General features: G+C 38.9%; 1 protein-coding gene across 1 annotated transcript; it reads right to left on the bottom strand.

Annotated features, from left to right (window-relative positions):
• Nucleotides 1–1,495: 1,495 nt before the first annotated feature.
• rbm26 (RNA binding motif protein 26) lies at nt 1,496–26,066 on the bottom strand. Its single transcript, XM_073870699.1, has 22 exons — nt 25,699–26,066; nt 25,258–25,376; nt 20,393–20,535; nt 20,226–20,322; nt 19,860–20,111; nt 19,508–19,771; nt 19,080–19,319; nt 18,828–18,959; nt 15,734–15,868; nt 15,531–15,642; nt 10,833–10,989; nt 10,549–10,713; nt 10,227–10,346; nt 10,061–10,129; nt 9,805–9,918; nt 9,072–9,146; nt 8,661–8,828; nt 8,473–8,577; nt 4,225–4,428; nt 4,059–4,145; nt 3,862–3,975; nt 1,496–2,203 (listed from the first exon to the last, which is right to left on the bottom strand). Exons 1-22 carry the CDS (start codon nt 25,755–25,757, stop codon nt 2,114–2,116), a joined length of 3,021 nt encoding a protein of 1,006 aa, XP_073726800.1. The 5' UTR covers nt 25,758–26,066; the 3' UTR covers nt 1,496–2,113.
• Nucleotides 26,067–27,584: the final 1,518 nt, after the last annotated feature.

Raw genomic sequence — 27,584 nt, 5'->3', positions numbered from 1 at the left:
CCTCTTCCATGTAATATTGATTAACTTCCACTGTTATTGTAACATGAATTCTGGCTCGCTCCACAACTTCTGTTTAGCTTAGCTTAGCATAAAGATGGCGGCTGGTCGTTTTTTTTCGGTCTGTGTTCGTATATTTTCGTAAGTCCCACCCACTTATCTGTAATTGGTCTGAAGCGTGAGTGGGTCCCACCCATAGCCCCCACCTTGGAAAAATGAGGAATGAGTGTCTGTAGTCTTTCACACTCAATAGAGATACAGGATTTCCTTCTTTCAATGACGCAAAATGACGATTTTTACATCATTGAAAGAAGGAAGTGCCTCACTGAAATCAGTATTTCTCCCCTCTCAGGGGAAACTGAGGGAATGGTGCACGACCATTTAAAAACATGACTGGGGTTCTAACGGTACAAAGCTTAATGCAAATGGGTGAAGTTTCCCTTTCAGTCGCACACGATTCACTTCACTTGTTAAGCAATAAACACATTTATCTTACTGACACAAATTACAGATTACAGAGTCTTTACAAATGACAGCAGCGGTGTAAACACGTTAGCCGAAGCTCGCCGACGCGTGCTAAACTTGTTAGCTGATGTTTTCTGCCATAAATGCATTACGCGGTTTATTCTGCAACAAACACGTCTCGGCACACGGTGAGACTCGGCTTAACAAATACATCACTTCATTACAAAGTAGTTGTGCCGCGGGGGTCCGAAATACTGCGGCCTCCAGATTAAATACACCCATTTAAGAATGCCTTTTTACACCTACCATTCGGATTTGAGACCATCTCCATAGCAACGGCACGCACTAACTGACCCACCGCAGCTTATTAAAATGTTATATTACGATGCGAAAGAGGTCAAAGGTCAATTTTTAACTAAGGCATACAAACACACACTGATGGTGTATATAAGAGAGATCAGGTTGGCTGTTGCGACAGGAGTGCAGCATGAGGCCGTGCAGGGTGGGGATCGTGTCCATTTAAGGGCCCCCTCGCTGGGCCGGGTGAGGTTTAGAAGGTGGGAGAGCAAATCGAATTTCTCACAATTAGCTGCGCTTCCGTGACAAGCGCCGAGGTGGGAGCGCGACATCACCGACTGCTACGGCTCTGATTGGGTAATTTGTTCTCTGCCATGCAAATGTGATGCGAGGGGGCCGGATGCATGGAGCCTGGATGGCGTGCGAGGGCATCGAGGGTCAACAAATATTGTAAAAACTGGCTTTAGTGTCCTGCTGGAAAATACAAGAATGTATGTTCAGATCGACGGGAATATTACCTGCGTTTGGCTTTCTGTACTCAGCGTTGATTCAATCTTCTTGTCATCAACCTACTAATGCAATAATAAAATTAGTTCAAAATCATTAGTAAAAATATTCAAATGTTTAAACGAATAAAAGCACATTTGCTTACCTGTTTGCTCATGCAGTATACTCACCTGCTGCTACCGTGTTAAACAAATAAAATAAGTTTGGAAATTCGCTCTTTTTGTGAGGATTGGGGGGTGGGGGGTATGAAATGGTCTTTATTCAGCTGATCTGTTGTTGTTTTTTTTGTTTAACACTGCTCATGCAGCAAAGCTGTCAATTTTTTTTCTTTTTTTGTCAGCTGATATCTTTTCTAGACCATTTCAATTCTTTATTTTTTTACATTTCATAATGAAACCCAGGAATCCAGAAGCAGAGAATTAATACAAACCATTAAAATTCATACATAAAATATGTACACAAAAGCTACTTCCTCATCAGACCGATTATACTAGGAAAAGCATAAAACACGTTCTCGTAACAAAAATCTTCTGCAGTTTCGTCAAACATACCGCTTTTTCTCAACCAACCAGTAACATTTTACCGAATTACTGAAAAGAAATCAAATTGGTCGACATTTTTGACCAAAAAACAAAAAAAGGCAGCCAGCAGAAGTTTTTTTGGTTATTGACACAATACAAAATTGCTGAGAACGAAAAACAAATTAATCTTATTTAACATCGTTCAAATTCACAGGAGTTTACAGCTTTAAGTAAAATAAAAATATCAATGAAATGTAAATTAGATTTTTAAAAACAATTTCTGAAATGAACACGTGATGGGACGAGCTCGGGCGGCCTGGACGTCCTTATCTGCGCCACGAGCGTGACTCTTTATCGTCATCCTCCTCGTCATCGTCCTGTAGCAGCGAATCATCCACGAGTGAGTCCTCTGGAAACTACAGCCAATCAGAAGACAGAGAGACAAAAGTAAGATGCCAATCATACATTAGTGTACGATAATGCAATGCTTTATGCCATTTTTATGTTAAAATATCACAAAATAGGAAGTGATCATTGCTTTAAACAATAAACCGGGCTACTTTACAACTAATTATAAAAACTATTGATTTCAGTCCTTCCAGAAAAAGTTTTTATTTTGTGATTGTTGCGGTCAAAAATCCTTGATCTTGCGGCACGTTTTCTTAAAAAATGCGATGGAATATGCAGGATATTTATGCATTTTTATGCAATGAAATTGCGTAAACTGCGCAAACTTGTGTGACCTGCGCAAACTTGCAAAAACTGTGCGAACCCATGGCTTTCTTGAGCCCGAGTAACCTGCACGGAGCATCAGATGATGTCAAACAAAACATTCCAGTTTGTTTTCTTAAAAAAAATTGGGATCTTTTAAACAAAAAGCCAAGCTACTAAACAACTAATTATAAAAACTATTGATTTCAGAACTTGCGCTTACTTGCGAGAACTTGCGCTTACTTGCGAGAACTTGCGCTTACTTGCGAGAACTTGCGCTTACTTGCGAGAACTTGCGCTTACTTGCGAGAACTTGCGCTTACTTGCGAGAACTTGCGCTTACTTGCGAGAACTTGCGCTTACTTGCGAGAACTTGCGCTTACTTGCGAGAACTTGCGCTTACTTGCGAGAACTTGCGCTTACTTGCGAGAACTTGCGCTTACTTGCGAGAACTTGCGCTTACTTGCGAGAACTTGCGCTTACTTGCGAGAACTTGCGCTTACTTGCGAGAACTTGCGCTTACTTGCGAGAACTTGCGCTTACTTGCGAGAACTTGCGCTTACTTGCGAGAACTTGCGCTTACTTGCGAGAACTTGCGCTTACTTGCGAGAACTTGCGCTTACTTGCGAGAACTTGCGCTTACTTGCGAGAACTTGCGCTTACTTGCGAGAACTTGCGCTTACTTGCGAGAACTTGCGCTTACTTGCGAGAACTTGCGCTTACTTGCGAGAACTTGCGCTTACTTGCGAGAACTTGCGCGAACCTTTCAGCTTTTCAATGATGATTGATGTTCACGTCATGTAATTACGCCACTTCCTAACATTACCATGTCAACGGGGGACAAAATCTGCATTCATTAAAAATTTGCAAATAAAATTCTTCAAATCAATATTTAAAGACATGAAGCATGATCTCTGAAAGGCAATGTTGACATCTGAAATCACCTAAACAAACACGCCCCTACCCCAATAGAATCTGGATCTTCTTTTGATTGACCCGCTTCACACATATGCGATCCAGGAAACGATGTCAGTAAGTATACACGCCCTTACTGCTGATTGGCTACAAGTGTGTTTTGGTACTCGGCCCGACTTCCCCTTTCCAAAGCGTTTTTTTTAGAAATTGTGCACCCTGCCTTTAATGTACCTTACTTTACTTATGAGGTAAATTAACGTGTAATAAGCGGGATAATGTACAGGCAGCCGGTTGTTATCGTGAAATAAGACTGTGAGGGCTTATTTTTGCGATAACAAACGGCTGCCTATACATTATCCCTTCCTATACTGTGACAAAACATGTGGATCATCCTGCCCACAACTAATACAAACACAAAGATGACAAGGCGATCACACATTAAGCATACCTCTTCATCATCAGGTTCGTTCTCATCCGGGTCCGTCGTGTTCAGTGAGGCCGCGGGTTTGTGCCAAGCCAAGCGCAGTTCTTGATTATTTATCCGGATGCCATGGACCGCCGCCTGCGGGGCAAAGCATTTACATTTAGACACACAAAGTGTGTGTGCGTACATATGAGCTGGCAGTATATTTTTTTTGTCCGTACCTGTTCTGCCTCTGCACGACTTCTGTACGTAATGATGGCACTAAGACTAGGATCGTCCACTTTGAAGTCCTCAATCTCTCCGAATTGCTGGTGGGTGTAGGAAGCATCAGTTAAGACAACATCTAATCCAACAGTTACAGCTTTGCTTCTATTCAACAGGACTTACTGCAAAGTGTGGCAGCAGGTCGACTCGATCCGCTTCAGTAAAGCCGCTGATCTCTAAAGCTCTGGGCCGATGATCAACCACAGAGTGATTTGAAGCTCCTCTGCCGCGGCCCCGAATGCCTCTGCCCCGGCTCCTCAGGGCCCCCCGACCCCTGGTGTGGGCCCCCCTCCCACGTCCTGGATTGAGAATGCCTCTTTTGGCTGCCTGGAGGAAAACACAGGATAGGTCCTTTAAATACAACCATATGGTGCCACCCAGTGGAAGGTTTGAGAATAGGAGCAAGAGGTTTTTATGTACAACACAATAATTCAAAGTGGGCCATGTTTACTTAAAAAAGGTTTTACTTTACATTGTGTCTGAAAAATCTGTTTTGTTTTTATAAGCATGGACAGGATGTTAGACTTTGTGCACAAAACTTTAATGCACTTTTTTATGTTTGGCTTGTTATACAATGTCTAGGACTCCATGGGTTCATACAAGTCTCTATCAGACAAAAACTGACCTTTCTTGACCCAAGTAACCTGCACTGTGCATCAGATGCTGTCAATCAAAACTTCCCAGTTTGTTTTCTTAATAAATGTTTCTGATCTTATGAATATTGTTAAAAAAAAGTTGCTTCATAATCTTTTGCAAATTTTATCTTCAAAAAGACTGTCAGTCAGTAGCCTGGTTAAAGATTTGCACAAAACGTAGCTGTTTTTTCTAAATGTCAATAAAAACTACTGCAAACTCACCCTTCCCCTTGTTTTTGGAATGACTTGTCGCGAGAAAACAATATTACGTTTTAGTCGCATAACATCGGTTCATGAAAACGCCGTCATTTTGCAATAGTTTGTATTGACACTTAGAAAATAACGCTACATTTTTGTGTTTTCTTTAATGGAAACCAGTCTATGTCATGTGCTTGTCTGTTCTTGCGATGCGGCATGAAGTCGAACACGACTCTTGTGTCTCTTCCTCCAAGCAAACATACCGCACCATATTTAACTCATTCCACGCAAGCCTGTTTTTGAAAAGTTGTCCACCAGTATTTTTGTAATTTTCACAAAAGGTTCACAAAATGCCTTCCAGGAACATTTTCTCCTAAAAATATATAAACATACAATTATATCAAATAAAAGAACAGACCCTCTGCTTTCAAACAAACAATAAAAAACAAACAAAACGGTAAAAACCTGTTTCAAACTATCTATATTTTTTTCTATGCTTATAAACTCTTAACCCTCAATCGGTCCTTGGGGTCAATATGACCCCAAACGACATTTCATTGGTTAACAAAAAAGGTTCCCTTCATCTCAGAGATGTAAAACTTTGTGACTTTTCCTAAATAATCTATCTTTACATGCACAAAAAAACTGGGCTTGATTCGGTTGTTCTAAAGGTATGTAAAAAATTTTTTTATCAATCTGTCCCTTGGGGTCAATATGACCCCAATTGAAAGTGAATGGGAAATGCAAAAAAATGTACTTTTTTTCCATTTGTCAAAAAATAAATATCAATAAATCCAGCATAAATCTGAAAATTTTGACACAGAAATGAAGGCCTGGTACTTGTGCACAAATGCAATGCAAAAAACACATGCTCACACAAACACACACAAACACGCTCACACACGCATGCACGCACGCACACACACACACACACACACACACACACACACACAAACACACACACATGCTCTTTCTCTCTCCTTCTCATGCACACTCTCACACACTCTCTCTCTCTCTCTCACACACACACACACACACACACACACACACACACACACACACATGCGCGCGCACACACACACACACACACACACACAAACCCACACACACAAACACACACACACACATACAAACCCACACACACACACACACACACACACACACAAACACATACAAACACACGCAGACAAACGCACACACGCATGACTACCACAGAGAGCATTTTTATAAAATTTGGCAAATAAAATCAGTCACAAATGTAGAAAAAGGATACAAAGGGGTGTAACCTAATGCACGAACATGTACACTCTCTCTCTCTCACACACACAAACACACACACACAAACACAGACACACTCACATGCTCTCTCCCTCTGCCTCTCACACACATTCTCTCAAGCACACATGCTTGGCTCTCTCTCTCTCTCTCCCTCATTCTCTCTCTCTCTCTCTCTCTCACACACACACACACACACACACGTGCGCGCACACACATGCGTGCACACACACACACACAGACACACACACTTACACTCAGTCAAATTTCTATGGCATTTTGTAAAAACAGACATTTCAAAATGCATAAAAAACTATAAAAAAAATACTATTTGAAATTATATTTATTTTAAATATCCTTTCTAATGTTTATATAAACATAAATTTACAAAATGTATCACAAAAGTAATGATTTGAGCAGTTGTCCATATCCAGGAAAATGAATGGGTCTCTATGGGAATCTGCCGGTCTAAATGATTTAATTCCTACACTGTAATTCTCTTATGTTTTTTTCTTAAAACCGATGCCTGAATTCAACACCCCACACCTATATTAATATCTAAAAACAATTTAAATCAAATTTAGATAATAATTTATGTGAATTTTCATAAAAATTTGATATTTTTCAGGAAAGCAAATTGTGTAGTTGAGGATTTCAGTGGTAAACAGGTACAAAACTACTTCAAATCTCTCAAAACACAGCTTTATTGTATAGATGAGAAGTAAACAAAAAAAATGATATATTATTTGTATTATTGAAAATGTATATTTTTCTTACAATTATGCTTTCAATTTTGGGGTCATATAGACCCCAAGGGCCAGAAGTGTAAACAGAAAACGAGGAGCGTTTGAGGGTTAAAGGTGCAGTGTGTAAATTTTACTGGCATCTAATGGTGAGGTTGCGAATTGCAACCAACGGCTTAGTCCATGGCTCACCCCTCACTTTTGAAACACAGAGAAGCTACAGTAGCCACCACCGGACAAACATGTCATTGTTGGAGACAACTTAGTAAAAAAATTGTCCGTTAAGGGCTTCTGTAGAAAAATGGCAGCAAAAAATGGCGACTTCCATGTAAGGGGACCCTCGGTGTATGTAGATAAAAAGGTCTCGTTCTAAGGTAATAAACACATAACAGTTCATTATGAAAGGTCTTTATACACCCCCGATAATATAGTTTTGTATATTATTTTGCACTTCTGTAAAAAAGATCCTTCTATAAATTACACACTGCACCTTTAAATATGGGTATTTTTCTTAAAAAAAAAAAATTGCAAAAAGCTGAAATAATTGCATTTTTGTGAAGGAATTTGGTTAGAGATCAGATTCAATTATCAAAACATAAAGAGTTTAAAATTAGTAACAATTATTTGGTTTCTTTTTTTATAAATTGGCCATCTAGTGGATAATCGCGGTATTACATATTAACATCATAACTCATCAGGAACACTTATTTTTCATGCTAATTTGTTCTCTTAATTGACGAGATAACTCGTCAATGGTGGGGAAAGAGTTAAAGAATGATCATGTGACATTTTACGCATGTTTATGTCAGGTGACCTGTACATGCGAAATGAAACTGCTTCCATTGCATTTTTGTAATGTATTCCTTTTTTGAACAGCCTGAAAAACCAGCTCACCCGAGCCTAAAAATGTGACGGTACATTCACACGAGGCGAAAGCGTTAACGCTTCACGGAAGACTTGTCTGAAGCGTGGCCAACAGCCAATCACAGTGACCGCAACACATGTCCCGGCCTTTCATAAACGTAATTGGCATTATTTGCATAAGGTGATCTGATTGGCTGACGTACGTGTTGGCGCTTGAAAAATTGAGAAGTGTTCAACTTTTGCCGCAAGTAACGGCAGTGACGCGACGATGACAGATCCACAATTCAGTTTGGCAAAGGATGACGTCATACATTAAAAGTGAATGAGAAGCGTTAACGCTCTCGCACTGTGTGAATGTACCGTGAGTGTTTTGGGAAATTGACGTGTTTCCATTGGTCGCACATTTAATTTGTTATTTTTATTTGCACAGTTTGAAGGGAAATGAAAACTAACCAAGATGGAAATATAGTATTAACCAACAAAATCACAAAATCATTTTTTATTATAAAACAAATCCTGCAAGATAAGATACAGTCCTATTTTACCATATTTCTTATTAAAAAATTCAGTCCCACATTACAAATGTTATGAATTCACTTTCATTTTCATGTTCCAAGAATTTGTGAGAGTAATGAAGAAAGTAAGCCGTGAAATACCTCTAGCTGCAGCTGAGTATATTTAATCTTGAGATCGGCTGTGTCTTCTCCTGCCTGCATTTTCTTATAAAGGTCCAACTCTGTGTCCAAAAGTTCCTTCTGAGCCTGTGAACAAACAGAGAGACATTTAAGAAAAAATTTACTTCTTTATTACTCTTATATGTGAGTTTGGGTGCAAATGTGTGTACCTGTGCTTTACTCTTGACCGTCGTCTTGAGCACATTGGCGCTGGACAGACCTTTGATCTCCTCCTGGAGTTTAGTGATGCTGTTGGTGAGGGTGGTGAGCGTCTGCATGATCTGACTTTTATCTTCCGCCTTCATGGATTTGTTTTTCTCCAGCTTGGATATCAGCAACTACACAAGATAATTCATAATAATCAAGATAATAACAATAATTTATATAATATATATATGTGTGTGTGTGTGTGTGTGTGTGTGTGTGTGTGTGTGTGTGTGTGTGTGTGTGTGTGCGAGTATATATACTGTATGTATTATAAGAGTATGGTTTAAAACCACCATTCAGTCTGGCACACAAATCTGAATCTATAAAGGAGAAATGTACTAACAATAAAACACAGGCAACAATTAATAATGCACCTTCTGAGTCTGAATGTGTTTCTCCAGAATCTCCTGTTTCTTCTTCCTGACGTCCTGCTGAAGCTTTAGCGCCTCCTGGTGCACAAATCACAAAACAAAAGTTTAGAGAAACATGTGAACAACAGACAATACAGAATCGCAAGTTTTTTAAAGCTCTACTAAAGGGCACATATCATGCCCATTTTTACAAGATGTAATATAATTCTCAAGTCTTCCTAGTATGTATCTGTAAAGTTTTAGCTCAAAAGATCTCACAGATTATTTGTTATGGCATGTCTAAAATGTCCCATTTGGACCAGAGTGGATGCAAAAAAATGGATGCACTGTTTTATATCTGTACCTTTAAATGCAAATGAGCTACAGCTCCTCAGTAGCTTACCAGCAGACATGGAGCGCTTTTAGTTAAAATAGATCTGATTCCTGTGAATACAGTCTGAGACAATAATATCTTTAGCCACATTAGCTAAAGAAAAGCTTTTAGGTAAAATTAACCAGTAAGTCAGTGGCTGTGCCCAGAGCTTGTTTGTGTGATGTCACATTAACAAGAGAATCAAAACAGCATGTCTAATGTGACTGCTTTTGTTTAACAGGGATTAATAAAGGAGGAGTGATTTTTTATAGCCATCACACATTACGTCCAAACCCCTTGAAAAAGTGTTTTTTGCATAATAGGTGCCCTTTAATCTAACACTGTGCTAAAACAGGCATCTTTATCAAGCATATCTACACAAACCTGTTTCCTTTTTAAGGCATCTTCTGGACTGACAGTTGGACTGAACGGTGCAGCCTTCTGACCGGCTTTGAACGCTGCTGGGTTATAAACCGTCTTTGTCAGGCCAGTAAATGCCTGTAAAGAAAAATATTATAAATATAATACATGCTACACAGAGAAATAATGCTTCCCGAAGATGTTCTCGGTTCAGTCTAGTTTGTCTTAAGTAGCCAGTGGGGTCATGGACTGCATGATAAGCTACTTTAACTAAACTAACCTTTCCTCCAAGGGCCGCTGGTTTGGTGGAGAAGCCCAGACGGTCTTTCACTGAAGACTTGATCGCATTCTGTAGACAACAGAAAGAGACGTCAGGTTTAAGGTGACACCTATTTAACTGCTTTACACACATGATCAGGAACAGATAAAGTCACACAAACACTCACCTGTGGAGCGCTGCTGGGGTCCTGTACGGGTTCGGTGTGGGCTGTTGGCAGGGGACCGAGTCGGTCTTTGACCGACTGTTTCAGTGTGTTCACTACAAGCTCTTGCTTAAACTGTACATTCTACACAAATCAGAAATTTAGAGAAACAAGAGTTGTACAAATTTGTACACACAAATATGCACTTTGCACAAACAAATGTGAAGGCGTGTTGCTGTACAGAAATTACGACGAGGGGCTATGCATGCATTTTTAAAGCTGTTTATATGCTTTAAAACTTCATTACATACTTGGGTAGTGTGCAAGCTAGTGTGTATTTACGTACCACAGGTTGTGTGGCGTATGCATGCTCAGGTGCATCCTCTCTGTACCATTGCACTTTAATGAAGCGGTTGTTCAACACTGCCTCGGTGCTCTGCATGGCCCGTCTGGCCTCCTCAGGGGATGCAAACTGAATCAGCGCCCCCTCTCTGTCATTATTATACGCCACCTTTACAAGAGGAAATGTGTCCGTCAGCCGTTTTTTGTGATCATGCACATCATCATGAGACTGTAACATTATTGCTGTTATTGTGTAGATGTTTAAACTGATGATTTGGGTTTCAGTACCTGGAGATTGACGATGGTGCCGAACTTGCTAAAGTGCTCATTGAGTTTGCTGATATTGTTGAGTTCAGGAGGAATCTGTTTGATGGCCAGTTTTGTATTTGGGGAAGAGAAAGGAACTTTTCGGTGAAATCCGTGATGGTTGGGCTGGTAGTTTGGCCTGTGGAGCAGACAAGTACATAATATTAACCAGGGGTCTCCAACCTTTTTATGAGCAAGGGCTACCACAAAGGATAAAACATTCTGGAGGGTTACTTTTTGATATAGTCTACTTAAAACTTTTTTGTTTTATTTTATTTTATTTTACTTGTTTATATGTTTTAGTATTGTTTAAAATTGTAACATACGTAAACCAAGCCAAGCTAATATAAAAAAATATGTAATGAATAAATATTACAGTTGAGACTATTAATAGAATGTGCTTTGGCAGGCACCTCACAGACTCTGTGGGGGCTACCTGGTGCCCGCGGGCACCACGTTGGTGACCCCTGATATAAACAAACATACATATGCATGTATGTATATACATACAATAAAATTGCCAGAGAGATTTCATATTTAATATTTATTTCTCATTTTAGGTTGATATTAAAATTTAATTCAAAGCTGAGAAAGTCTTCAGCTGACTAAATCTTGGATGAAACAAAATTTTTTAAATTTCATGGTGTAATATCAGAGAACGTTTATGAAATTTGGCTGACGGTTAATTGCCTAATAAATTGTGAGGATTATGAGGATTAATTGCCTGTTTTAGGACTTTGCCGATTTATTATGATGATTAATTGTCTGTTTTGTTGCTTTGACATTTAATTCTCATACATTTTTTGTTTGTTCATGAAATAATTTTTACACATTGTTGTAATTATTTAAGTTAAATATTTTGCAAGGTTTACCTGGTAGTAAATATTAATACACATAACACATATTTAAAAGTAATTACTTAATGAATATATCTTTCAAAAACTGAAAATTTTGATAAGAAATAAACACAAAGTGTCTGAAAAATCCAAAATCAAAATCACCTTACTACAGAAAGAACAGGCCTTAGATAGTAGCCAATCCTACTAAGGTCATATTAGTACTGGACCACATGTCTGTAGTGGCTGCAAAAAAAAATCAATTCCTTACAGATCCTTAAGAAAAGCATCCTTCACTTCCCTAAATTTGGAATTGCTGCTTTGGAAATGTATGTTCTACCTGGCAGTTCATACTACTTACCAAAGTTTTGCAGCATTTCTTTAAATTTCGCATTAAATGGCTTTGCAATGTATCTAGACGGTGGGCCGAGGCTCCGTATCTGCTTTACTTTTCGAAATGGATGATCCCCATGGAGGGACAACCTGAATTTGTAAAGTTTGGACGGTTGTTTTATTCTCAACGATATGAAAAGTGTTGCCACTCGCATTTATTGCACATTTCCCCCCGAAATGATAAAATGTCCCCGTAAATATGCAGGCAAACGCGGTTGCCTACTATATCAGTCGAACCAATAGAGCGGCAAGATACTGACATAGGATTATTATTAACCAATCAGATGTATGTTAGTAGAACAACTGTTACGGATTCATACACGAGCTGCAGCGGAATTGACCATCGCCAAGGACATTCTTTGTGTGATTGTAAGTATCCATTTGATTTAATTGATATCTATTTAAAATGTTTGTTGTGTACACTGGTTTGTTCAAACGTATGTATGCGTCTCGTAAGTGTCGTTTTACGTAGGCATAGACTAACGTTAACCGTTCCGTACAACAACGATGTTCCGTGCAGATTAACTTTTACCGCAGATTGGTCATACACAAAATATGTATATGTGTCGTCTTCATTTCTCTTACATCTCCGTTTAAGAGAGACACACCCCAGCCGGTTGTTCTAGTAATATTTCATTAAGTTCGCGCCCACTGCGCTTTAAAATGACCGGTGGGCAAGCCACACTTCGACAGCTGCTTGGGTGTAGACATGTAGAGCAGCGGAAATGTACATTTCGATATAATTTATGCTTTTCACAGTATTATAGATTTTATAAGCTGCAATGTTCACTCCCTCTGTTTCTTCCACGGTTTTTTTTTAAAAAGTAAATTCAGCTTTGACAGTCAAAGTTCACGTTGTTAACAGCCTCTCCTCAATGACTGTTTTGTATAAGTGCTTGTACCCATTTGCATATGTTAGTTAATGTTCTTGTGTTTTTGTGTGGTGAGGTACCGGGTATAATCTCGATGGCACCCTTACGAACATTAACCATGGTTTTATTGTGGTAAAAGTGTAGTAACCAAGGTATTTTGTTGTATTGATTACTATCAGCAAAACTATGGTTTTACTACACTAACCACGATTTAAAAACCATAGTTGTCAAAACAATAGTTGTTTTGTGGTTACCATGGTTTTACTACAGTTAACGTTACCATTTTTTAACTGTAGAAAAACAATGGTTAATTTTTGTAAGGGCAGGTGAAGTGATACCTTGTTTTATACTGTTTAAATAAAATTAACAGTATAAAACCTCTTTACTGCTGTTTTTCTGAACCTTATACTTCTTATGTTTGCAGATAATGCAAGGTGTGGGGCCTGCTTGGATGTGTAAAGACCATGGGCTTAAGACCTTAGAGCCTGTGTTTTTACTGGCGTTGCCTCGCCATCCTCTGCCTCTATCACTAAAAAAGTGCAAAACAATAGGTTTAGGTTCTGCACATCACTGATTGAAGAAAAATGATTTGTAACTTTCAGCAGTGAAAAACTCATGCTACATATATTGGTTCCACCTGTTCCCTTAACATGGGTAATAAACCAATTTCACATCGTTTAGGGGTCTCATTTATAAAACTGTGCGTATGATCCTTACTAAAAGTCTGCGTACGCACAGAGGCCAAAAATGGCATACACCAAAAAAATATTAAGACCTATAAAACAAAGCACTGTTTTCTTTATGGATCACGGATCACCTGCAAGTGCCCACACATGAACCATCCCCAGGTCCCACCCCGCAAGCCCATCCCCCATCAAGTTTTTTCTTTTATAGAACACAACCTTTGTGTGGGAACTGGTGTACGCACATTTCCAGCCCCGTTTTGTGCGTGCGCCGGTTCCCACACAAAGGTTGTGATCTATACAGAACCGAACTTGATGGGAGAATGGGCTTGCGGGGTGGGACCTGGGAGTGATTCATGTGTGAGCAGTTGCAGGTGATCTGTGGTTTGTAGAGGGAACAGTGCTTTGTTTTGTCTTGGTGTTTTTTGCCGTGTGCCATTTTTGGCTTTTGTGCATACGTAGACTTTTAGTAAGGATTTATAAATGAGACCCCAGGTGTCTGGTTTTGTTGATAATAACGATGCCAATCATGCCATAATTGAAAAGGAAAATTTTGTAGGTTGTTTTTATTATATTACTGTTAATACACTGCATCTACATTTGTACTACTCTTATACTTTTACTACACTGCACATGTGTATGTATATACACTGTACATGTTGCCACCCCCCAGCGATTTTCTATGTAACTGTTATAATAATCTTAAACCATTTGTCTTAGATGCATTTTTGCTCTGCTATTTAAAGGCTACTGCTTAAACATTGCATATTTAATTTATACTACTGTAAACCATGCTACTTTCTTCACTACATGTCTATACAATATACTACCAACCTTCCTTTGCAGTTTCTTCAATAAAAACTTCCTCTCTTCTCCTTTGTGCACTTTTTATCTTTGTGATATTTGTGAAATGGCTGTAGCACTGCCTGTGGTAGCTAGTGTTAGCTAGTTTGATTAACTTGTTCGTCGGTTCCTGGCTTTGTAACTTATATGCCTGTATTATTCTTGTGTACTGCTTTCTCTGCATTCAAGGTCTTTTTTCACAGAAACACTGATTAAATAAATTTCTGCCAACTTGTGCCTGTGAAGGGAATGGTGGGTCCACTATCCTCAAATACATGCATGCAGCACTTCATTTTTTGACATTTCTTTCCAGTAAACATGATAAAGCAGGGAAAATAATTGTCTGTCTTGCTTTATGACGTTGTGTTTCCAAGCGATAACAGACATCAGAACGGTGTAAAAAAAATAGAACGGTGAATTTATTAAAGATTACAAAAAAATGACAGGACATGACAAAGATGGTTACATAAAATAAAAACAGTAAGAATGGGCAACGTTACCTCTACATTCACATTTTGTGTCAAACTGAATATTAAAACTGCATTAGTGGCTAAAATTAGTTAACAAGTTCAATCTTTCCAGCGAAACTCGCCAGTTTGTTGAGACGCGTCATCACTTTTCCACGCACGCTATTGGATGAAGGCAACAAAACGTCATGAACTTCGGACCCCAAACGTAGCTGCTTGCTCTATTCGCCGGGAAAATAACCTGGAGAAAGTTACCGATATTATAGTAATGTGCAAGGTGTGTAAGTGGCAACAATTTTTATTTGCTTTGTTGAAAAGCGTAGCGGTTACATATAAAAAACTGGGTTATCCATCACAAGAGATCGTCTGATAACACGAAATCTCCCCTCGGCCCACCGTCTAATCGCGTTATACTGTCAGTTAAAAAGCACCATCTGATACAGTCTGGTTTATACAGAAGCTGCAGCTCCACCTTGTGTTTTTTAAAGAGATATGCAATCATTGTGGTGATGTAAAATCATCACTGTGACAGCCCAATAATAGTAAATAATAATAATAATAATAATAATAATAATAATGGTCTTACTTGTCAAACCAGGGTTTCTTTGGAGGAACCACTCCATCCATCAGTCCTGCACCTCTCTTCCTGGATTCAGACTCTAAAACAATCCTCATACTGTTGCTGTTTGACATTTTATCTGAAAGAATCACATGAAAGACAAATTCAGACAATATGCACCCCATATACACTATTCTTAATAATACAAAGTACACGGTGCTCGCTGTTACCTCTAGGGCGCAGATCCACCTCTCCCATGGTTAAGCCAATCAGGTTGGGCCGCTGAGTGTTGACCCGGTGTCTGTACATGGGCCGTGAAGTCATGCTGGGAGCCTCAGGATTGTACACATCCGGCTCAAACGAGTCTGCAGATTATTTCAATGAAAATAAGAGCTCTATAACATTGATAAACCAACATTAAACACATTTAAAATATTTATTGTTGTTGAATAGTTTTTTCAAATACTTGATTCTGGTTAAAGCCCCAAACATAAAACTTTATTATCCACCTGGCATTGGAGTGGACAAATATCTGTGCTAGTTTTCCATCTTATGAAAAACGCAGCAGTCTCATCTTGTATAACAAAATTAGGGATGCACCGAATATTCGGCCACTGAAATTTTTCGGCCGAAAATGGCCCAAAGACTTTTATCACCGAACTAATACGGCCGAAATATTGTGATGACGCAAACAGAAACTGCGACCTGCACGTGCTTGTCTGAAGCAACAAGTCTTAGGTGTGGACGTATTTCAGAAGGCTATCCGTGTCTCAATTAGGGATCGACCGATATAGATTTTTTTGTGCCGATACCGATTTTTTTCCATCAGCCTTAGCCGATGACCGATACAGGCTGCCGATTTTCTTTAGCCGATATTTGGAGCCGATACTGCTTTTTCTCATTCAGTTTATATCATAAAAATGAAACAATGATAAAACCAAATGTTACAACTCTTAATTTAAAAAATGAGCATTTACTGAACTATATTTAGCAAATAGTAAAAAAAAGGTGAGGTAGAACAAGTAAGAAAATTCAGTGCTGCTTAAAATACATAAATAAAATAATAATTACACCATTGCACACAGTAGCAGCAACCAAGCAGCATAACAAGGGCAACACTTTACTTTATCCATGAAAGTAACCAACTATTTACAACCTATTTAATGCTTAGGTCTAAGTTTTAGTGCACTTAACTTAATCTCTTGTAGAGCAAATGTCTTTAATAAGAAGACAAGGAAAATGTAAACAGCAATACTGATCAAAAAACAACTTAAAAAGAATTCTGAATAACATGCCAATTGCCCCACTTCTGTACCTCACACACCCTAGTGCCCTATAATAAATGCGGGGGATAGTTAGTTTGCCTCAGCTCGCTTAAAACGCATAAAACTGAACAAATACATGAGGATTTGTGTACGGACTTCAGTCAGATAGTAAAGCGCGTGCACGTGGGAGAGGTGCAGTGAGACATGGATGAGAGAGTGCATGTATCTTTGCGCTCCCAGTGAACGGAAATGTTGACAAAACTTACAAAAAACCACTTCTCCGGTCACATAAAAGTCATGTGGGAACTGTTTGGAACTAAGTGCTTTGGGTCGAATTTCTTAATTTTTTTCGCTGACGAAAATTCAGCGAAACTCCACATTAACAACCATAAACGTATGCAACCATGAACTGCGCTCTCCACAATGACGAGAAACTATCAGCAATGGATATTGATTTTTTAGCCTTTTACTACTACATATATTTATGGAGATGAGAATTAAAAACCCACCCTGTCCAGCTATGATCAGCTGTTCGGCTGATCACATGACCTGCGTTCGCTTGCGGCATTATGAGCACGCGTCGCGTCCAAACGGCAGACTGTTGGTCGCTGAATAAAACTCCTATAAATACCACGAAATCACGGAACAACGTCAGCATTATTTAATCCTATGACCAGTGTTCGTAACAGCTGCCGTATGCATACGGTTAGCCTAAAAGCTATTTGAAGCTCCCTAAATACAATGGCAAGCAGTTTTATAGGCATTCGCGTTTTCCATTAGGACCACCAAACTTTCTTAACTATGGTTGCACGCATATATAGAGCAACGTGTTAACACTTTCAAAGTATATGGCAATATTTCAGTCAAACAGTTAAAAGATGCTTTGAAGTTTAAAACTTACCAGCGCAGGCTTGGAGCGCTCCGCTCTGCTAGTGGGGGGAGGGGCAGTGCACGGGCTGCAGGCAGCCTCCAGCAACACAGAGCTGCCTGTGGGCGCCTGTCTGTAATTAATGCCGGGGGAAAAACTATCGGCGAACGCAAGCCGCGAATCGGCCGATGCCGATACACCTGAAATCTGCTAAAATCGGCCCGATGTATCGGCCGGCCGATATATCGGTCGATCACTAGTCTCAATTAATTCCCTAGCTCCTGAGGTCGTGAATCAGTACGGAACACGAAATTGACTCGCATGCAATTTGCGGATTAATACGGACTAATTTAAAACAATTTAAACGCAAAAAGGCGCTAAAGTGAGCAGCTTTCTGTACACACAAACGCACATGCGGTTGAATGTGTCCGCTCCAGCTCCAGTTAGCCTGCAAATCTCGAAAAACATATGATATATAACTTTTTCAAATTGCATGAAAAACCACCTTAAACTTTTTGCCGACATACGATTTTATCAACCTGATCTCCCAAATTTCTATGTTATAGTCACGGAATATTTTGCTCATTCCGTGTTAGTTTCACGTACTGGTTACCCAATTGTTTTTCCTATTTTTTTTTACCATTTTCGCTTTGGTTTGGGGTTAGAACGACTTTGTTACATAAAATGACATCCTCACCCAAACCCACCTCTAACCCTAACGTCAGGCGAATTTTGTTTAAAAAAAAGTATAAAAAAAAAGTATAAACCAATAGTTAAAATGACATCCTAACCCAAACCCCAAATCTAACCTCAAACCCAAGAGACAATAATTTAAAAATAAGAAAAACAATACGTGAAACTGACACTGAAAAGAAAGTCCGTGGTACGGACACGGAAAAACGCGGAGATCCGTGACAATGACACATTAAATGAGCAAAATATTCCGTTACTATACCACGGAACCTTGTGAGAACACATTGGATTTTATCGCAAAATTAGCATTTCCATGAAAAAAAACTTCGATTTGTGCAATGTAAAGGGCATTGGAAACAGCTAGTGTCACAAAATAAAACCAGATGTGAAGTGATATTAACAAACTGACTGCATGTGCAGGTTTCATACATGATAGTCCATATATAAAACCCTTAAAGGCGATCAGCATTGTATTACTTTACATCTCTGATCACATACCCGAGGTATAGAGGGGCGGTGGGGGCAGAGGCCGGACGCCTGACGTGACTATAGTGGGCACAGAGCTGGTGATGGAGTTTGGAGGTGCGTCCATACCAGATGGCTTCAGGGCCGGGAGAGGAGGAGGGGGACCTGAAAAAGACCAGAACAAAATACTCTCGAGACCTCCAAAATCCAAAGCTACAGGTCACAAATGAATTATTTTCTCTACTTTTGATACAACATTGTGCAAACAGTGAAAGCATTTCTTACCTGCGACAGGTGGTAAGCTAGGTGGCATGGTGCCGGGCGGGGGCACAGGTGGTCTGAGGTTCACTGGTGGGGCCAGGAGTGATGGAGGGGGTGGCAGGCCAGGGGGCGGTGGACCGTCTACCACAGGAAGTGGCGGGGGTTGAAAGGGAAGTATGCTGGGTAGATTGACATCCTCCACCACAACTGGATCACTTCCATGGTCAAAAGGACACATGTCCCCTCGCATGCAGAAACCCTTCTCTGTCAGACAACAAAATCAGAACATTAACCAATAAAGAAAGTTGTTTAAACATGCAGTAAATCACAAAAAAGGGCACTAATGAAACCTAAATGAGTAACTCAATAGATTTGAAACCAATTAATACTTTAAGTATTAATTTTACAAAGTCAACACCATAAGATTCGTGCACTGTATGGATGCTATTTACCATCATAGTCACGGCATCGTTTTCGCGGTGGGCCGTCTCTGCTGAACGGCGTGTGGTCCTGCGGAAACTCCGACCAGCTTTCAGTGGTGTTGTTACCATGGTGAGTAGGGGCAATAACGGTAATAGTGCTACTGAGGGCAGGCACGGGAAAATGAGCCGAGGAGTCCCCGGGCGTAACAGGCGTTGCGTTGTATCCATCAGTGCCTGCACCCTCCTGACGCTCTGGACGACTGAGGTCATATTTTAACTTTCCAGAATCTCGCTCTAGAAGATAAAGACCAACGCTTAATTCATAAATTCAATTAATAGAGCTATATTATAGTGTGAGGTGATAGGAAATAGCGACACACACCTCTGCTTCTTGAGCGAGTTCTTGAGCGAGTTCGCGATCGGCTGCGGTCGCGATCTCTGTCTCTATCGCGATCTCTGTCCCTCTCTCGGTCTCGATCTCGCGCACGGTCCTTGCTCCAGCTGCGACTACGACTGCGGCTGAAACTGCGGCTGCGCTCCCTCCTGCGGTTGTAACGCTCTCTGTACGAGTCTCTTCTGGGTGGGTTGCGATCGTAGTCTCGTTTCCGAGTGCGGTCGTCTTTTTTGCGTTCCTCTCCTCTCCTATAAGTAAAACAACGATTAGCTTGATAAGAGGATGACATTGATATAAAAAAATATAATGAATATAGAAAACAATATTAGTATTAATTTAAACAACGCTTAGTGCTATCTCTCCTGCTGTCTCGGCCGTATCTCGTACTAGGCTGGGGACTGTGGTTTATTCTCCTGGAGAATTTCTTGTCTCTGTCTTCATCTCGACTGGGCTGTTCGCGAAAAAAAAAATTCAGGGCAAATTTCGGCACACGATAAATTTACAAATGAAAGTTAGTTTACCTCCTCTCTCTTGGATTCATCTTTCTCTGTGCGCTGGTGAGGCTCGGTGGCAGTTCTGCTTATGGAAGTTGGTTGCTCTGGTTGAGGTAGGTAACTCTTTGCGTTCACAGCTTCGAAAAGTTTATCCACAAACGTCTGCGTATCTGTGCAAATAAAGTAAAGGTGTGTTAAAGGCATACATACGTAAAGGCCCAGGTGTCACATTAACTCTTTCCCCGCCATTGATGAGTTAAAACGCTTCCATGCCAATGAAGAGTTTTTATGGCAATCTATATTTCCACTATTATCCACTAGGTGGTGCTCTTATCCAACTTATAAAATACTAAGGCATCCACTAATCCAAAAACAGCAGGGTTTCCCGCAGCACTTTTCAGTTCGGGCGGCCCGCTTAAGCTGGGAAACCCTACCGCCTTAAAGGAATAGTCTACTCATTTTCAATATTAAAATATGTTATTACCTTAACTAAGAATTGTTGATACATCCCTCTATCATCTGTGTGCGTGCACGTAAGCACTGGAGCGCGCTGTGACGCTTCGATAGCATTTAGCTTAGCCCCATTCATTCAATGGTACCATTTAGAGATAAAGTTAGAAGTGACCAAACACATCAACGTTTTTCCTATTTAAGACGATTAGTTATACGAGCAAGTTTGGTGGTACAAAATAAAACGTAGCGCTTTTCTAAGCGGATTTAAAAGAGGAACTATATTTTATGGCGTAACAGCACTTTTGGGAGTACTTCGACTCGGCACAGTAACACCCTCCCTCTCCCATTATGAGAGGGAGAAGGGGAGCGGACATTTCAGGCGAGTCGAAGTACTCCCAAAAGTGCTATTACGCCATAAAATATAGTTCCTCTTTTAAATCCGCTTAGAAAAGCGCTACGTTTTATTTTGTACCACCAAACTTGCTCGTATAACTACTCGTCTTAAATAGGAAAAACGTTGATGTGTTTGGTCACTTCTAACTTTATCTCTAAATGGTACCATTGAATGAATGGGGCTATGCTAAATGCTATCGAAGCGTCGCAGCGCGCTCCAGCGCTTACGTGCACGCACACAGATGATAGAGGGATGTATCAACAATTCTTAGTTAAGGTAATAACATATTTTAATATTGAAAATGAGTAGACTATTCCTTTAACTAGGTCGTCCAAAAAAAAAAAAATTTTGCTGCACAAAAGGCCGTCATGTGCATAGTAAGTTAGCTGGTGATTTTGTTGTTTGAGGAACCTGCTAGCTAGGTTTCACATGACTGTTGATTAGATATTATTGTTGAGCGCCCTTGCTCACGTTATATATGTGCATTATTTACATGCTACAGTAGTTACACTCCTTTAAGATAATGTAATTAATAGTGGGAAATAATCTGTTTTTAAAAATTTTGCGCTATCTATCATCGTTCGCCAGACGTTCTACAACATCTGCTTTAGTTTGTGTTTATTAACCCTTTAGTTTCACTTTATCACGCAGCTATTCCTGTTAAAGGGTATCTGTTAAAAACATTTATTTCATTAATAAGCTAATATGTGTTCATTTTCTGTCATAGTTTCTTCAAAGTTAAGTTTTTTTTTAAGCGTTTTAAATAAAAATATTTTAATTTTCATCATCCGCCCCCACCACCTTAACTAACAAATTTTCTGCGAGAAACCCTGAACAGTAAAAACTGAACGTTCTGAATCTGATCTCTAATTATTTCAGCTTTTTGTTCAAAATTTGGTATTTTTGAAGAAACCTACACATATTCAAGCGGTGATAATGAATGATAAAGAAATGAAGGTAGGATTAAACATTTTTTGTTTTTTTAAGCAGAGGGTCTGTTCTTTCATTTGCTGTATTGCATGTTTATATATTTTGTGAAGAAAATTTTCTGGAAGGCATTAAACTTTTGTGAAAATCATAAAAAATGCTGGCGCTGGCTGGCACCTTAAAAAAAAACGCTAGCAAGGAAAGAGGGAATTGTAGGTGCAGTCAACTAACTCAAATCTAAAATGAATCTCATATCTAAAATGACTTGACATTGAAGGGATGGGCACCTGTGCTACTTCATCTTCAATAAATCATTATTTTATGATCTATATTTAATTAGCAATTATTTATTAACTTTTATCCTACATTGAGTTTTTATATTAAACTTGAAATGAAGTGTGTAGCGTGATTTACACAGTTTCATCGTCTTGTCTGCACATATTTTCATGCTGTGAGCTTGGTAACCTCTGTCGAATTATTTCACTGCTTGAGATGTTATTTTCCTATTTTATTAAATAATACTTTTAACTGGCTGAAAGTTCACCTTTATCATTACTGTTGTGGTTAAAAGCCAGATAACAGCAACTCCCTGGAGGAGCTTCACCTTGAGAGATGGCTGTATGTATTTGTGTTTCGTCTCCTCATTTCTCTCTCTTTGTTAAAGAATCCAGACTGTGATCATACCATATGAGATTGATTGTTGAAATGCTGATTCTAGACATGCTTGTATTAGTGATGCACCGACGTATCAGCCAATACTGTCATATAAAAGCACATTTTTTCACTATTAGGAGATTTTTCAAAAAAGGCTAATGATCAGGGCACATTATATAATGCGATTCAACGAACTCAATCCACATAAGCACTGAGAGAATTGCTCACGTTCAGTAAAATTGCATTGAATTGACACTAAAAATCACAGTTTACATTAGAGGGGATATTTACAAGTCTTTTTTAAGATGTCAAATAAATCTTTGGTGTCCCCAGAGTACGTATGTGAAGTTCCAGCTTAAAATAGCACATAAGATAATCTATTATAGCATGTTAAAATCGCCACTTTGTAGGTGTAGGCAAAAATGAGATGATCTCTGCACTAAATGGCAGTGTCGTGATTGGATAGTGCAGATTAAGGGGCGGTATTATCCCCTTCTGACATCACAAGTGGAGCCAAATATCAATGAGCTATTTTTTCACATGCTTGCAGAGAATGGTTTACCAAAACCAAGTTACTGGGATGATCTTTGTCACATTTTCTAGGTTGATAGAAGCACTGGGGACCCAATTATAGCACTTAAACATGGAAAAAGTCAGATTTTCATAATATGTCCCCTTTAAAAGCATCACCATAAAAGCGTCACCATGACTTTCCAAAAACACAGTGTTGTAGTTTCGTGTCTAACCACAAAAGCACATTTAGATGATTTTTAATACAATTATGTTTTAAATAGAAGATTGATTTGATCTTTAAAAAGTGTATTTTATCATCAATCCACAAATACACATCATGTTTAACACTTATATTGTACGTGCAGGGCTACAGACTGCGACCAAACGTTCGCATTTTGCGATCAGTTTTTGAGACATCGCAAGCATTGTTTTTTCTAGTACTTGCGCATGTGCAACCTGCAAATTTGTTTGTTATTTCATGTTGAAAGACAGGTAGATCTGTGTGCGGTTGCGGATTTAGACATGGGCGACATTTTGCGGGGGACGGCACCCATGACAAAAAACTCATAAGGCGTCAAATTCGTGTCTACCTTGCATAGTTGGACGCTTGAACCTTTTGAGTGTCGCTTCATTCACACGTGAAATTCTAGTCATTAAGACATTCACGTGGAAATGTGCGTCATGGGAGGGGATTCTGCGACTCTGCTTGCTTCCTGTAATCACGTCACTACTAGAGCAAGCTCCTAATTGGTTAACTCAGCAAGTTTTTCCACAAAAGTTCAGAATTTTCAAATTTCGTGTGTTTCCCGCGTCATTTGCGTGAACTAGACGTGCGAATGAGGCACATTTGCGTCTACCCCACCGCACTAAACGCCTCATTCGCGCTGCGAGACCTCCAGACTAGGGCTGAAACGATTCATCGAGTTACTCGATTCAAAAAATGAAATGACATAGGCACCGGCCCAGACCGCATTTTGCGGGGGACGGCACCCGTGACAAAAAACTCATGAGGCGTCAAATTCGTGTCTACCGCGCCTAGTTGGACGCTTGAACCTTTTGAGTGTACTCGCTTTATTCGCGTGTGAAATTCTAGTCATTAAGACATTCACGTGGAAATGTGCGTCATGGGAGGGGATTCTGCCACTCTGCTTCCTTCCTGTAATCGCGTCACTACTAGAGCAAGCTCCTAATTGGTTAACTCAGCAAGTTTTTCCACAAAAGTTCAGATTTTTCAATCTCGTGTGTTTCCCGCGTCATTTGCGTGAACTAAACGTGCGAATGAGGCAGATTTGTGTCTACCGCACCGCGCTAAACGCCTCATTCGCGCAGCGTGACCTCCAGACGCACGTAAACACGTCTTTACATTCACGTAACGTTGAAATCACTGGCGCTTGACGCCTCTATCGCGACTGGTGTGAATGCAGCATTACTCATTGCGCGGCTCGCCAAGCTTTCATTTGTGGCTCGCATGGCAGTAAGTAATACGGTGATATGATCATGCAGGCATGCGCTTTTTTGTTAGCAAACCATACCCATTACATCAAGACGTACAGTGCAATATGTCATTAACATTAAAGTACCGTGAGATCAGACAGTTCGCCAATCGTTCTCTGCAGCGCCGCATAAAATTAAGAAAAAGGAGGCCCCCTAGTGGTTCGGGGGGCATTGCATACGCACATTATAAGAATGGTTAGCATTTAGAAAATCCTGCTTTTTGTCCTTAAGGGAAATCATCTTGCCCCAGTTACAAATTTTACTGGTAAATGATAAAGAATGAATCACCTTTTTGTATTGCATTGCATATTGTATGTTTAGGGATGACAGATTGATAAGCAGACATGCCATTTATGAAATCAATAAAGTAAAAGTTAATAAGTTAAATAGTTGGTTTTATCATTTTGAAAAATTAACGATACAACGCTTTATTTAGTTACTTCTTGAAAATGTTTACCTTTCTGAAGGAATACATCCAACTGGTCAATGCATAGTGCTTTCAACTCCTTCTCTGATTTGTCTTTCTTCACTAAGGCAACCACATATTTTGCAAGTGCAGAAGGGTCGGCATCGCATCTGCAGGTTGAACACATATTTACATTAAATGCACACATTAAATACAAATTACTCGACAGACACCACCTTTCTGTTACACCTTCAATAACTAGCAATAGACAATATAATAGCCCATGACAGCTAACAAAACCAAGTTTAAGCATTATTGTTAATGAAGGACCAATACTCAAAAAAGAAAATGCATTTATAAAAACAATATCAAATGTTCAACATGTAACTGTTAAGCATCTAGGAAAATGTGAATGCGAAATTCAACAAACCAAAACTGAATGTCACGTGCACAGGTATCACACTGATGCATCGCATCGTTAGCTTCACTTACATGGGTTCAAGGGTCTTTGAGAGCCATGTCTTCAAAGCTTCAAGGTTTTCAATGATCATTTTTCAGTGAAGGGATATTTCTCTGCAGTTCTGCCCTGTCTGTGAGTGATCAACTGCAGGGTGTTTATGGTCCAGTGAGGGTGCCAGGCCTCACACTCACTCACGCGCGCATAAATTCCCGCTTGGAATAACACATACAATTACACAGCCGCCGTGGAAGACAGCCGCTAACAGAGAGCTTTGATTCGGCCTTTTCTGAAGATTTATCGGTATGGGTTTTGGTTAAATGCGAACGAAGGGTCCGCCACACTTTCTGCTCTCTTTCCTACTTTCCAGAAATGGCGACTGTTTACTCTCGCGTCAGATCTCGCGATAGCGGTCAGAGTTCCAGATAGTTTCTTAAAGGGGGCGCTGGAGTGGACAGACCCTTTTACATTATATATTAATTCTGTTTTTTTTATGTCATTTGTTTGGGGTTTTTTATTTAACGTTTATAATGGCTTAATATTTATAAAGGCAAAACTTATTTGTGTAAACAATTAAAGACAACATGAACACTATGGGGCAGTTTCCCAGATACAGGGCTTAAAGGTATAGTTCACCAAAAAATGAACATTCTGTCATAATTTACTCACCGTCATGTTGTTCTAAACCTGTATGAATTTTTTTATTTTGATGAACACAAAAGAAGATATTTTGAGAAAATATGGTAAGCATACAGCAGATTGTAACCTTGACTTCCATAGCAGGAAAAAAATATTTTTGAAGTATTGTGATAAATGATGAAGATGATTTTTTGATAAATGATGGTAAGCACACAGATAACAGTACCCATTTAATTCCATCATATATTTTTATTCCTACTATGGAAGTCAATGGTTAAAATAAGCTGTGTGCATACCATTATTTGTCAAAATATTTTGAGTTCATCAGAAAAATTTACATACAAGAAGGATGAGAAGATAATGACAGATTTTTTATTCTTGGGTGAACAATCCCTTTAAGTCTTGTCCAAGACTAAAATGCATGTTTGAGCTGTCCCATTCAGCAAAATATATATTTTGAAATATATTTAAAAAAATAAATATTTTTAAAGCATTTATATTCACATCGCTCTGGAAGAAAAAACCTTATGTTTATGTTACAAACCTGTAAACATAAAAGGTTTGAAAAGGTTTAAAGTATATATTCAACTTTAAAAATATACTTTATATATTGCCCTAAAAACAGTATTTAAACATATGTTGATATATTAAGGTTAAAACTAAATGTATTTTCAAATTAAGGAATTAATTTTATTTAAAAAAATAATTTAAAATAAATGCAAATTTAATTTAGCTTTACTTTCTGCAAAATGTATTTATTTATACAATAGAAATGTATTTTTTGCCATTTTTATTTAAAAACATCTTGCACTAACATGTCTTAACATATATCAGTGCCGTTGTTTTGTCTTAAGTTGCACACCAGTATTGTTTTTATTTTTTGTAAGGTTTGTTTGTAAACAGTACTTCATTGTCCTAAAATCCTGGATTAATCTAAACCATTTCCGGGAAACCGACACCATGTTAACTATGTACAATATATTTATATTTAATGTAATTAATTAATTTAAATATTTTTTTTAAATTGACCTGATTTCTGTTTGTGAGGTACACTGTAAAAAGTTAAAGTTGTATTAACTTAAAAAAAATTACTTCAATTGGTAACACCTAACACCTTCAACTTAAATTTTCTTACTTTAAACATTTTAGTTGACAAAACTTAATTTTTTTAAGTGTAAACAGTTGAAGTTATTTGTTTAAGTAGATCCAACTTTCACTTTTTACAGTAAAATGTAAAAACTTTATTTCATTGTTACTACAGTGGTCTCCAACATTATTCTTG

The sequence above is a fragment of the Misgurnus anguillicaudatus genome, chromosome 8, assembly GCF_027580225.2.
Source record: "Misgurnus anguillicaudatus chromosome 8, ASM2758022v2, whole genome shotgun sequence".
Lineage (NCBI taxonomy): Eukaryota > Metazoa > Chordata > Actinopteri > Cypriniformes > Cobitidae > Misgurnus > Misgurnus anguillicaudatus.
This window is presented reverse-complemented; position numbering and strand designations above follow the sequence as displayed.